This window comes from Lucilia cuprina, chromosome 6 (genome assembly GCF_022045245.1).
Source record: "Lucilia cuprina isolate Lc7/37 chromosome 6, ASM2204524v1, whole genome shotgun sequence".
Classification (NCBI taxonomy): Eukaryota; Metazoa; Arthropoda; class Insecta; order Diptera; family Calliphoridae; genus Lucilia; species Lucilia cuprina.
Window position 1 is genome coordinate 9,542,123 of NC_060954.1, and position 13,586 is coordinate 9,555,708.

At 31.9% G+C, this 13,586-nt stretch overlaps 4 protein-coding genes across 4 annotated transcripts; all 4 read left to right on the forward strand.

Annotated features, from left to right (window-relative positions):
* Nucleotides 1-5,201: 5,201 nt before the first annotated feature.
* Nucleotides 5,202-5,895, forward strand: LOC111677257 (perlucin-like). The gene is made up of 2 exons (XM_023438351.2): nt 5,202-5,539; nt 5,609-5,895. Exons 1-2 carry the CDS (start codon nt 5,239-5,241, stop codon nt 5,845-5,847), a joined length of 540 nt encoding a protein of 179 aa, XP_023294119.2. The 5' UTR covers nt 5,202-5,238; the 3' UTR covers nt 5,848-5,895.
* A 1,685-nt stretch (nt 5,896-7,580) lies between these two features.
* Nucleotides 7,581-8,823, forward strand: LOC111677269 (lectin subunit alpha-like). Its single transcript, XM_023438365.2, has 2 exons — nt 7,581-7,878; nt 8,494-8,823. Exons 1-2 carry the CDS (start codon nt 7,617-7,619, stop codon nt 8,763-8,765), a joined length of 534 nt encoding a protein of 177 aa, XP_023294133.2. The 5' UTR covers nt 7,581-7,616; the 3' UTR covers nt 8,766-8,823.
* An 834-nt stretch (nt 8,824-9,657) lies between these two features.
* LOC111677268 (C-type lectin 37Da-like) lies at nt 9,658-10,294 on the forward strand. Its single transcript, XM_023438364.2, has 2 exons — nt 9,658-9,923; nt 10,031-10,294. Exons 1-2 carry the CDS (start codon nt 9,677-9,679, stop codon nt 10,288-10,290), a joined length of 507 nt encoding a protein of 168 aa, XP_023294132.2. The 5' UTR covers nt 9,658-9,676; the 3' UTR covers nt 10,291-10,294.
* A 2,247-nt stretch (nt 10,295-12,541) lies between these two features.
* On the forward strand, nt 12,542-13,231 carry LOC111677265 (C-type lectin 37Db-like). The gene is made up of 2 exons (XM_023438362.2): nt 12,542-12,811; nt 12,878-13,231. Exons 1-2 carry the CDS (start codon nt 12,568-12,570, stop codon nt 13,168-13,170), a joined length of 537 nt encoding a protein of 178 aa, XP_023294130.2. The 5' UTR covers nt 12,542-12,567; the 3' UTR covers nt 13,171-13,231.
* The last annotated feature ends 355 nt before the right edge of the window (nt 13,232-13,586 follow it).

Consider the following 13,586-nt stretch of genomic DNA (forward strand, 5'->3'; position numbering starts at 1 on the left):
TATAGTCTAGTCTATAGTCTAGTCTATAGTCTAGTCTTTAGTCTAGTCTATATTCTAGTCTATAGTCTAGTCTATAGTCTAGTCTATAGTCTAGTCTATAGTCTAGTCGAGTCTATAGTCTAGTCAATAGTCTAGTCTATTATTTAACTCCTTCATATATCTGTGTGACATTTAAAAACAATTGCTATCGAATCCTGATATCATAAACTGGTATGTTGCACTTTATAGGAGTTTCAGACTTTGTTCTTGTATTTGTTGCAGAAAGCATCCATTATAGTTGTTGCTATTTTTGTTGTAATAGTATTGTTAGGGACTAAATTAGCTTATGTTTCATAATACAACAAGGTCGTTTCAATGTCACATTTAAGAGAATTGTGGAAGAAAATAGGAAAAAAATGGTAGCATGCTGTTGCAGCAAAGAAATTGTTACACATTTATATGCAACACAGTTTTTTTCTACTTTGAAATAATAAAAATCGTTGTAAGTTTGAAAGTATTTGTTAGAGAGTGTGTTTAAAAATGCAATTGTTTTGAGACAGGGTGTTAGATAAAGGGGGATAATTATTACTTCATTTGTAAGAAATATTTTCAATCAAATCGTTCGTTCAAAATAGATCTTCGGGATATTTAGTCTTTCATCTAAATATTAGCCTGTTCCTTGAAGACAGTCTTCGTTTTAAAGACATAAACAATATTTAGTTACTTCAAAAAAACTTCTACTTTTGCTACACCCTTTAAATAAAATTTTAATATTTCTTTTTTTTTCAAAATATGACAATAGTACAAATTCACGTAGTGATCGTAAATTTTGATAACTTTCAATAGTTTTATGTTTAAGTTGAAATACATAAGCAATTGCCAAACATTTTGGGGGGGGGGAAAATGGAAAATCATAAAATCGGGGTAGAATTTTTAAGAAAAGTGATATTTTAATAATATAGTAAGGAGATACTTTTCGAGTTTCTAAGCTCAAGATGGGAAAAGTCTATCAAATGGCTCTTACTTTAGTTGTTGATCCAGGTGATTCCTTAAGTGTAGTTTAGTATATAGTCTTTATAGTTTATAGTTTCGTTTAAAGTCTGGACTACACATTAGTCTATAGTCGTAACTGTAGTTTAGTCTACATTTTGAAAAGTAATTAAGTTTATTCAGTCTTTAGTCTGGACTATAGTTTAGTCTATAGTCTTTACTATAGTTTAGTCTTTAGTCTTGACTATAGTTTAGTCTTTAGTTTGGACTATATTTTAGTCTATAGTCTGGACTATAGTTTGGACTATTGTTCAGTCTACAATCTGGACTATAGTTTAGTCTATAGTCTGGACTATTGTTCAGTTTATAGTCTGGACTTTAGTTTAGCCTATAATCTGGACTATTGTTTGGTTTATAGTCTGAACAATAGTTTAGTCTATAGTCTGAACCATAGTTTAGTCTTTAGTCTGGACTATAGTTTAGTTTATAGTCTGGACTATTGTTTAGTCTATAGTCTGGACTATAGTTAAGTTTATAGTCTGGAAAATAGTTTTGTCTATAGTATGAACCATTGTTTAGTCTATGTTCTGAACTATAGTTTAGCTTTTAGTCTGGGCTGTAGTTTACTCTTTAGTCTGGACTATAGTTTAGACTATAGCCTGGACTATAGTTTAGTCTTAAGTCTGGACTATAGTTTTGTCTATAGTCTAGACTAATGTTTGGCCTATGTATTATACTTTAGTCTACAGTCTGGACTATAGTTTTGTCTACAACCTGGATAATAGTTTAGTCTATTGTCTAGACAATGTTCTAGTCTAATCACTGGATTATAATAAAGTCTACGTTCTGAAATATAGTTTAGCACATAGTCTGGTCCATAGTCTGAGATATAGTTTAGTCTAAAGGTTTAGTCTATAGTCTGGAATATAGTCTATAGATTAGTATATTATCTAGTCTCTTTCTATTCTGGTCTGGTCTATTTAATCTATAATCGAGACTATAGTTTAGTCCAGCTTGGTATTTAGTCTATATTCAACTCCATTGTTTAGTGTATATTCTGGACTATAGTTGAATGTTTAGTCTGGTCTATAGTATAGTCCAAAATTTGGGCTTTAGTTTAGTGTTGAGTCTATAGTCTGCACTATTTTTCATAGTTTAGACTATAGTCTGAACTAGGTCTTAGACTAGAGTTTAGTCTTTAGTCTGGAATGTTGTTAATCCACAGTCTGGCCTATAGTTTAGTCTATAGTCTGCATTAACATTTGGTCTTAAGTCTGGAGTTAGTTATATAGTCTGGTCTATAGTTCAGTCCACAGTCTGAACTATTGTCTGCTCTGCACTATATTATATAGTTTGATGTATAGCATAGTCTGGACTATAGTTTGATCTACAGGTATGGTCTATAGTTTATTATATAGTCTTACCTATAGTTTAGTCTTTAGTTTGGGCAATAATTAAAACTAGAGTCTGGACTAAAGTTAAGACTATAGACTGGTTTTTAGTTTATTTGTTCAGTCACATTACACCCCTACTTTGTAAAAAATGTGAAATTATCCTTTAAAAAGATTTTATTTTTCTTTTTTTATTTCAGTGTTATTTTTCTCAATACCCATAATTTTTAACACTTTTTTCTTTGATATTTTTGACAATTGGGGGAGATTTCTTAGTTGAGAAATAAGAAAATCTGAATTATGTTAGGTCAAGGATTTGTTTATCATATACTTAACACAGCAATACAATTCAAATGTAAAAGGACTTTGAAGACAAAGAAAAAAAAACGCACTAAATGTTTTATGTTCCTTTTTTTGTTTTGGAAAAGGGAGAATAGAACAAGGATTAAGACATTTTGTTGTGGCCAGCAAATTTGGTTGGAATGCAAGTGTAAAGAGTATGGACTTAACTTTAGTTCTTTGGTTTAGTGAAAATTGCAATTTTCGAAAAATATAAAGTAAAATCATTCAAGGAGATTTGTTAGAAAATGAAGTTTATTTTAATTGAAACATAAATGTTACAGCAACTGTTAAACATTTGGTATTACAACTTAAACATAAATATCTTTCTATATATAATCACACGAACAATAAATATTTAAATTGTTGTTATTTCTTTAAAGGTCAAATCATGAAGGATAAATATAACAAATAACAAGAAACTATGAAATCCTTTTTGCTCCATAAAAGAAACAATGCAATATTTAACAAGGTCATCATCATTATCCAAATCCTAGCAAATATCCTGTCATTTTGCTTTTAATACACACACACACAATAATTGTAATTAAGTTTATAAAATGCAAACAAGTTCATCAATGTAATTATTTTTCACTTCCCCTCTTCTCCCTGTAAAAAAGTTTTTGAAAATGTCATTAAATGACATTTGCGCTTAATTTACTTAAAAGATATTACAAACAAAAGATATTGTTATTGTAGTTGTAATAGCTGTTGTTGTTGTCTCCAGTATCATCAACTAATTACTTCAGATAAAAAAACTCCATACTAATAAAAGCTTTGTGCTAATATTGCTGTCAATCGTTAAGCAGTGAAAGAAAGTTATTAAAAAATTCCCCTAGTTTTAGTGAAATGATAATAACAGTGGGACTGAAGAGGATTCGACAGAAGTTGACTATAGTCTGGACTATAAAGTAACCTAAAATCAGGACTATAAAGTAAACTATAGACTGGACAAGAGCGTAGACTTTGCTCTGGAATATAGAGTATAATATAGAGCAAATTATAGTCTGGACTATATAGTAGACTACAGCCTGGTTTATATAGTAGACTATAATCTGGACTATATAGTAGACTATAATCAGGACAATAGAGTAGACTATAGTCTGGACTATAGAGTAGACTAAAGTCTGGACTACAGAGTAGACTAACTAGTAGTCTGGACTATAGAGTAGACTGTAGTATGGACTATAGAGTAGACTATAGTATGCACTATAGATTAGACTATAGTATAGACTAGAGTAGAATATAGTCTGGACTATAGAGTAGACTATAGTCTGGACTATAGAGTAGACTATAGTCTGGACTATAGAGTAGACTATAGTCTGGACTATAGAGTAGACTATAGTCTGGACTATAGAGTAGACTATAGTCTGGCCTATAGAGTAGACTATAGTCTGGACTATAAAGTAGAATATAGTCTGGACTATAGAATAGACTATATAGTCTGGACTATATAGTAGACTACTGTCTGGACTATAGAGTAGACTATAGTCTGGACTATATAGTAGACTATAGTCTGGACTATAGAGTAGACTATAGTCTGAACGATAGAGTAGACTGTAGTCTGGACTATAGAATAGACTATAGTCGGGACGATAGAGTAGACTATAGTCTGGACTACAGAGTAGACTATAGAGTGGACTATAGTCCGGACTACTGAGTGGACTATAGTCCGGACTACTGAGTGGACTATAGTCCGGACTACTGAGTGGACTATCGTCCGGACTACTGAGTGCACTATAGTCCGGACTACTGAGTGGACTATAGTCCGGACTATAGAGTAGACTATAGTCCAGACTACTAAGTAGACTACAGTCTGGACTAGAGAGTAGACTATAGGTTGGATCATGGACTATAGAATAGACTATAGTTTGGCCCATAGACTAGACTGTAGAGCAGACTATAGCCTGGACTATAATGTAGACTATAGTCTGGAATATAGAGTAGGATATAATCTGGACTATAGAGTAGACTATAGTCTGCACTATAGAGTAGACTATTATCTTGACCATAGAGTAGACTATTGTTTAGAGTAGACTGTAGTCTTGACCATAGAGTAGACTATAGTTTAGACCATAGAGTAGACTACAGTTTAGACCATATAGCTATAGTGTGAACTAGAAAGTAGACTTTAGTCCGGACTATAAGTACGCTACTGCTTGGGCTATAGAGTAGACTATAGTTTGGACTATAGAATAGACTATAATCTGGAATATAGAGTAGACTATAGTCTGGAATATAGAATAGACTATAGTCTGGAATATAGAGTAGCATAGAATCTGGTCTATAGACTATAGTCTGGACTCTAGGGTAGACTATAGTCTGGCCTTCCACAGTCTATACTGTAGTTAACTAGTAGTAAGTATTATTAATAAGTCTATTATAAAAGATTGCATTTTAAAAGTCGTTAGTTTATATTATCAAGAAAATAACATTAGCAACTATAATTAACCTCTAATGGGTCTAAAGAACAGCCAACACAACTATAAATAAGCTAAGCTTGATATAATTTAGCTCAAAACCAACTAAGTAAAACAAAATGTTGAAATATTTTGTATTAAGTTTATTTGTATTGTCTTTAACATGTCTAGCTTTCGGCGAGGACTCTGATTCGAAAGAGTCCGAATTTGGTGTTAGTCAATTTAATGATACCGATGGCAATATAATACCTAGACCACGTTATGCTCAATTGAATATTAATGAGAAAACTTATACGTTTATATTCATACCTGTCAATTGGTATACGGCCGTAGAAATATGCAATTCACAAAATCAGGTTATCGCTAGAGTGACAAGTTCCGAAGAGAGTACTAAATTATATGATAGTTTATATAAGAATGGTAAGTTAAATTAAAGTAAACAGTTGTTTATTATATACTAAATATAATTATATGTTTTAATTTCTTTAGGTCTGTTAAGAGCTGATTCATCTTTTTGGTTAGGCGCTAGCGATTTGGGTCATTATGGACGTTGGTCATGGATTACCACAGGACGTCCAGCTTTATACACTAACTGGAGTCCCGGTGAACCAAATAATATTTATGGCAGAGAACATTGTTTAGAATTGCTAGGTAATGGCAAGTGGAATGATAACGATTGTGAAAATCTTAAACATGTTGTATGTCAAAATCGTCCTATTTGTCAATAATTGTATTCCATATTCAAAGGTCTAATAAAATCGTTAAAGCAAATTATATATTACATTAAATTTTATTTAATACAATGAATATAATAGACATTAGAAAGGACTATAAAATATATTATGGACAATAGAATAATAGCTATCAATAAGTATATAAGACCCTAGTTTGGGCACTAGTTTAGACTAAAGATTAGATTAAAATTTGGAATATAGAGTAGACTATATAGTCTGCTATAGAGTAGACTATAATCTGGACTATAGAGTATATTATAGTCTGGACTATAGAGTAGATTGTAGTCTGGACTATAGAGTAGACTATAGTTTGGACTATAGAGTAGACTATAGTCTGGACTATAGAGTAGACTACAGTCTGGACTATAGAGTATACTAAAGTCTGGACTATATAGAAGAATCTATAGTGTGGACTTTAGAAGAGTCTACAGTGTGGACTATAGAAGAGTCTATAATGTGGACTATAGAAGAGTCTATAGGGTGGACTATAGAGGAGTCTATAGTCTGGACTATAGAAGAGTCTATAGTCTGGACTATAGAAGAGTCTATAGTCTGGACTAAAGAAGAGTCTATAGTCTGGACTATAGAAGAGTCTATAGTCTGGACTATAGAAGAGTCTATAGTCTGGACTGTAGAAGAGTCTATAGTCTGGACTATAGAAGAGTCTATAGTCTGGACTATAGAAGAGTCTATAGTCTGGACTATTGAAGAGTCTATAGTCTGGACTATAGAAGAGTCTAAAGTCTGGACTATCGAAGAGTCTAAAGTCTGGACTATAGAAGAATCTATAGTCTGGACTATAGAAGAGTCTATAGTCTGGACTATAGAAGAGTCTATAGTCTGGACTATAGAAAAGTCTATAGTCTGGACTATAGAATAGTCTATAGTCTGGACTATAGAAGAGTCTATAGTCTGGACTATAGAAGAGTCTATAGTCTGGACTATAGAAGAGTCTATAGTCTGGACTATAGAAGAGTCTATAGTCTGGACTACAGAAGAGTCTATAGTCTGGACTATAGAAGAGTCTATAGTCTGGACTATTGAAGAGTCTATAGTCTGGACTATTGAAGAGTCTATAGTCTGGACTATAGAAGAGTCTATAGTCTGGACTATAGAAGAGTCTATAGTCTGGACTATAGAAGAGTCTATAGTCTGGACTATAGAAGAGTTCATAGTCTATACTATAGAAGAGTCTATAGTCTGGACTATAGAAGAGAGACTATAGTCTGGACTATAGAAGAGTCTATAGTCTGGACTATAGAAGTGTCTTTAGTCGGGTCTATAGAAGAGTTTATAGTTTGGACTTTAGAAGAGTCTATAGTCTGGACTAATGAAGAGTTTATATTCTAGGCAACAGATTCGTCTATTATCTGTAGTTTGGACTATATATAAGTCTATAATATGCATTAATCCATATTATAGATAAGTCTATAATATGGATTATAGTCTGGACTATAGGAATATTATAGACAGCGGAACGCCCTTTGTTTACCCAAAACGATTGAACAAAATGGACCATAACTTAATATTGTGAACTGCACTAGATTTATCAGGTTTTGTTTAAGAACCGATAACCTATTCCAAAAGTAATTAGTTAATTATTGTCATTAAAAGTTGTATGTAATTTCGTATTGATAAGATAATTTTGATTTACGACTTAGAGTCATCTTCAGTTTGTTTATAAAAGACCTCTTACCTACCAACTGATATTCAAAACTTTACGAAATTCTTAAAGAGATCTTAAGAGAAGTTTCTTTTTTATAATGTTTTTTAACTTTAAATCGGTAACCTGTTGCCTTGTAGGGGTTTTCATGCTATCGCTATTGAAATCTACTGAGGCACAATTGGACCTTAGTAAAATCGGTATTTTACAGATTGTGGGTGAAAAACAATATTTCATTGAGAAAGCAGTTAAAGTTAATTGGCACAAAGCCTTGCAAAGTTGTGCTAAAATGAACATGAGATTGGCATCGATAGAATCGTCGACAGAGCAGCAAAATATAAAAAGTTTATTGAATTCGAATTGTAAGTATAAGATTTCATAGTAGAGTCTGATCTATAGTCGGGGCGGAATAATAATGTCGATTATAGTTGGGGCTGAACATTAATCTGGATTATAGTCGAGACTATTGTCTAGTTGGTAGTCATGACTATCCATTCCATAGTCCAGATTATTGTCCAAACTATAGTATATATAATCTGGACTATAGTCAGATTATATTCAGAACTATAGAATAGACTACAGTCTGGACTATATGCTAGAAGATGGCCTAAATCCTGGATTATAGTTTGCACGATGTTAAGACTATAGTTAGACTATTGCCTGGACTATAGTCTGGACTTTATCCTAGACCATAACCTGTACTATATCCTGGAGTATAGTCCGGACTATAATCAAGTCCATAGTCTAGGCTATAGTGCAGGATATTTTCTGAGCTTGACTTAAGCTCTGTAGTCTGAACTATAGTGTATAGTCAGGACTATGGTGTAGAATATAGTTTGAACTTATAGTTTAGTATATAGTCCAGACTACAGTGCAGATTATACACTAATTTTTTTACGAGACTATAGACTAGTATGGACCTAATTTAGTCTGAACTAGAATTTATTATAATTTATTTTAATGTCTTTTTCTTTCAGCTGCTTTGTCGAAACAATACTGGATATCTGGCAATGATTTGTCTTCAAGTCGGGACTTTGTCTGGTTCGGTACTGGCGAGTCTTTCAGCTATACTAGTTGGGGTTCTGGGCCCGGCGGTAGCACTAGCCAACGTTGTGTACGTACTGATGCTAATTTCAATTGGCGTAGAGATGCTTGCAGCAGTTTACAGTACTTTATATGTGAAAGACCTTTAGTGCCGGCATGTGGTTCCAGTACAACATGTAATGTTAAACCTACAATCATTCTGTAATTGTGGTCTTATTAAGATTGGAAATTTTAAATAAATATATAAATTTTGAAAGCATAAACGATTTTAAGGACTTTTTATTGATTTTTTTTTTGGGGGGAAAGAGTAATTATTCATGTTTTTAGATTTTAGAAATTTTGGAAAGTCTAAGAATCAAGACTCCAGATAATAGTTTAATAGCGAATATAAGGTTTCGATATTAGTAAAAACATGTTGCATTTGAATAGCACTTAAATGGCATTATAGTACCTGTAGGCAATGAATTTTGAATCTCGAGTTATACTTCGACTTCTAATAAGATATATCACAGTTTTCTTTAGAAATGTGAAGATTTAAGATCAGACAACTAGTTCGCTTTATTTGGGGAACTTTTTGTCCAAGTTTAGAAAAGAAATCTATTTGCAAAATATAATTCTATTTTGAGAAAGTATTGACCTAAAACTATTCATATAATCACTGATTAATATGGGCGCTGTCTTAAATTTGGAACTGTTATATATTTGTCACTTTTCAAAATGTAAACTAAACAGTTGAAATCCTCTAAATGGAACCTAGTCAAAAATTAGTGAACATTAAGATTCAGCAATATAATGGAGAATAAAGTCAGATTGCATTAATGAAACATTATGGTAATTTGTCTCCCTCACTCTCTCTCTCTCTCTCTCTGTCTCTCTAATTTCATCAGGATTACCTAAATGTGCTCATATTACAAATTAAAGAAAATCAGATAATTGATCACTTTTACAATTATAACCTGAATTAGCTAGAACTTATCAAAATATCACGTCAAAATGTGTCATTTAATCTCATACTTATAATCAATCAAAAACATTCAGAAAACGTTCAGAAATTTTCTATATAAACTATGGTAAAACTGGCATTTTTCGAAATCAGTCAAACTTTGCTAGAAAAAAATGGCTTTAAACTTTAAAATCTTTGCACTAACTTTAAGCTTAGTTCTGTTTTACGTTTTAGCTTTGGCTAGTGGTCAGACCACAATAACAACCACAACTATAGGGGAAAAAAATTATCGTGTTGTTACCTATGAGAAGGTAAATTGGTATCGTGCCTATCAATTATGTGCCGTAGCTGGTATGCAGTTGGCTTCCATAGAATCGGAAAGTGAAGCTAAAGCTTTAAGTGAATTTCTTTTTGCAAATTGTAAGTAAAAACAGTGAAATGAAATGAATCTATTATAATAAAAAAAAAACTTTAACTTATAATATTTCCAACCACTATAATTTCACCTCCCCCCCTCCTTTGTTAAGCACTACTTTTCAACAACTATTGGTTGGCGGGCAATAATTTGGCTAATCGTGGCGAATATGTATGGCTTTCCAGCGGTAATCGTTTATCTTATACCAAATGGGCTGATAATCAACCGGGTACTTTGGCAAATCGTTGTATACGTACAAATGCTGAACTAAAATGGATAACCGAGCCATGTAGCAATACAAATTATTATATATGTTCTAGTCCAACTGTACCGGATTGTCTAACCGGTGAATGCAAATTAGCTTTTGAATGATTTACTTATATTTATTGAAAATAATAAAACTTGTATGAAAGCATTATAAAAAGAAAACAAAATAAAAATTTATAAAATTTGATTTAAGAGGGAAATTGTACATAAATCTGTTGCGATATATAGAACTATAATATAGTATGTAGTCGATTTTGGATGAAAAATTGTAGTATTTTTTAAGAATTTAAATTTGATTTCGAATAATCATATATTTTTCTCAATTTCAATGACTATAGACTATACTATAGACTAGACTATAGACTAGACTATAGACTAGACTATAGAATAGACTATAGACTTGACTATAGACTAGACTATAGACTCGACTATAGACTAGACTATAGACTAGACTATAGACTAGACTATAGACTAGACTAGACTATAGACTAGACTAGACTATAGACTAGACTATATACTAGACTATAGACTAGACTATAGACTAGACTATAGACTAGACTATAGACTAGACTATAGACTAGACTATAGACTAGACTATAGACTAGACTATAGACTAGACTATAGACTAGACTATAGACTAGACTATAGACTAGACTATAGACTAGACTATAGACTAGACTATAGACTAGACTATAGACTAGACTATAGACTAGACTATAGACTAGACTATAGACTAGACTATAGACTAGACTATAGACTAGACTATAGACTAGACTATAGACTAGACTATAGACTAGACTATAGACTAGACTATAGACTAGACTATAGACTAGACTATAGACTAGACTATAGACTAGACTATAGACTAGACTATAGACTAGACTATAGACTAGACTATAGACTAGACTATAGACTAGACTATAGACTAGACTATAGACTAGACTATAGACTAGACTATAGACTAGACTATAGACTAGACTATAGACTAGACTATAGACTAGACTATAGACTAGACTATAGACTAGACTATAGACTAGACTATAGACTAGACTATAGACTAGACTATAGACTAGACTATAGACTAGACTATAGACTAGACTATAGACTAGACTATAGACTAGACTATAGACTAGACTATAGACTAGACTATAGACTAGACTATAGACTAGACTATAGACTAGACTATAGACTAGACTATAGACTAGACTATAGACTAGACTATAGACTAGACTATAGACTAGACTATAGACTAGACTATAGACTAGACTATAGACTAGACTATAGACTAGACTATAGACTAGACTATAGACTAGACTATAGACTAGACTATAGACTAGACTATAGACTAGACTATAGACTAGACTATAGACTAGACTATAGACTAGACTATAGACTAGACTATAGACTAGACTATAGACTAGACTATAGACTAGACTATAGACTAGACTATAGACTAGACTATAGACTAGACTATAGACTAGACTATAGACTAGACTATAGACTAGACTATAGACTAGACTATAGACTAGACTATAGACTAGACTATAGACTATAGACTAGACTATAGACTAGACTATAGACTAGACTATAGACTAGACTATAGACTAGACTATAGACTAGACTATAGACTAGACTATAGACTAGACTATAGACTAGACTATAGACTAGACTATAGACTAGACTATAGACTAGACTATAGACTGGACTATAGACTAGACTATAGACTGGACTATAGACTAGACTATAGACTAGACTATAGACTAAACTATAGACTAAACTATAGACTAAACTATAGACTAGACTATAGACTAGACTATAGACTAGACTATATACTAGACTATAGACTAGACTATAGACTAGGCTATAGACTAGACTATAGACGAGAATATTGACTAGACCTTAGACTAGACTACAGAACAGACTTTAGACTAGACTTTAGACTAGACTATAATAAGTTTATAATATATAACATAATAGAATTATGATAATGATTTGAATGTATTATTACCTATTATTTCATTATAACATTATAATATGTTGTAAAACCTTATAATATTATAATAATGTTTAAAACATATCGTTATGTAATAATATTGTATTATAATGAGATTATAATATATTATAATCTATTATAATAAGGTTATAATGTATTATAACACGTTATAACAAGACTATAATGCATTCTAACACATTATAATACGACTATATTCTCTTAATTGTTAGACTCATTAATTGTTAAAATGGAAATCAATCAATGTCTTCATATTGTTAATTATACTTCTATTCTTAACATTCTGCTATAATTTTTCCATATAAATATGCTATAGTTTAAACAAAAATCCTACAGTTATAACTGAATCAATCTTCCAAGTAACAAGAAAAATGGTTGCAACTATTAAACCTCTTTTGCTAGCCTTCAGCATAATGCTATTAGGTCTAGTACTTGCCATTAAGGCTGACAATGATTTAACTACCGATATTGGTAGTAAGAGATATTTGATAAAGATTGGTAAAAAACTCAATTGGTTTCAAGCTAATCATGCTTGTACACGTGCTGGAATGACTTTAGCATCTATTGAATCGGAAACAGAACAAAAAAATCTAAGAGATTATTTGTACGCTCAGGGTAAGTTACAGAAGGTAATGTTAAGAAATTAGGTTTATAATAAAATACACATTCATTTCTTTTTAGGTCACTTAACCGATGGTTTCTGGTTATCTGGTAATAATTTAAATGATAAAGATGTTTTCACTTGGCTATCAAGTGGTAATAAATTGTCTTACACTTCATGGAAAAGTGGTCAACCCGATAGTAATGCTGTAGGTACTGCAGAATATTGCACTGTTACTGATTCAGACTTTAAGTGGACCACTGGTCATTGTACAGATGCGGCTGTTACCAATTACTATATATGTTCGAGACCACTTGTACCTAACTGTGGCATTACGGGACGCTGTAAAATAAACAGAGGTTTCTACTATTGATTTGATATGAAACCAAATTAAAGAATATTAATAAAAATGTGGATTTTTAAGAACATTTAAATTAAAAGATTTATTCATTTGAAAATTGGGATATTGATCAACATAGTTTATAATATAAACATTTAAAAAATCATTTGATAAACGAACTGGGAATCTAACGATAGCATATTAATGGAGTAAGAAGTGCTAACTGACACTTCAAGGTCTTTAAAGAAGTTTTTTAACTAGACCATGAACAACACTTGTCTAGTGTAACTACACAGACAATAGCCTGCGAACTACTCCAAACTAGAACTAAACTAGAACTGAATAGAACTGAACTAGAACTGAACTAGAATTGAACTAGAACTGAACTAGAACTGAACTAGAACTGAACTAGAACTGAACTAGAACTGAACTAGAACTGAACTAGAACT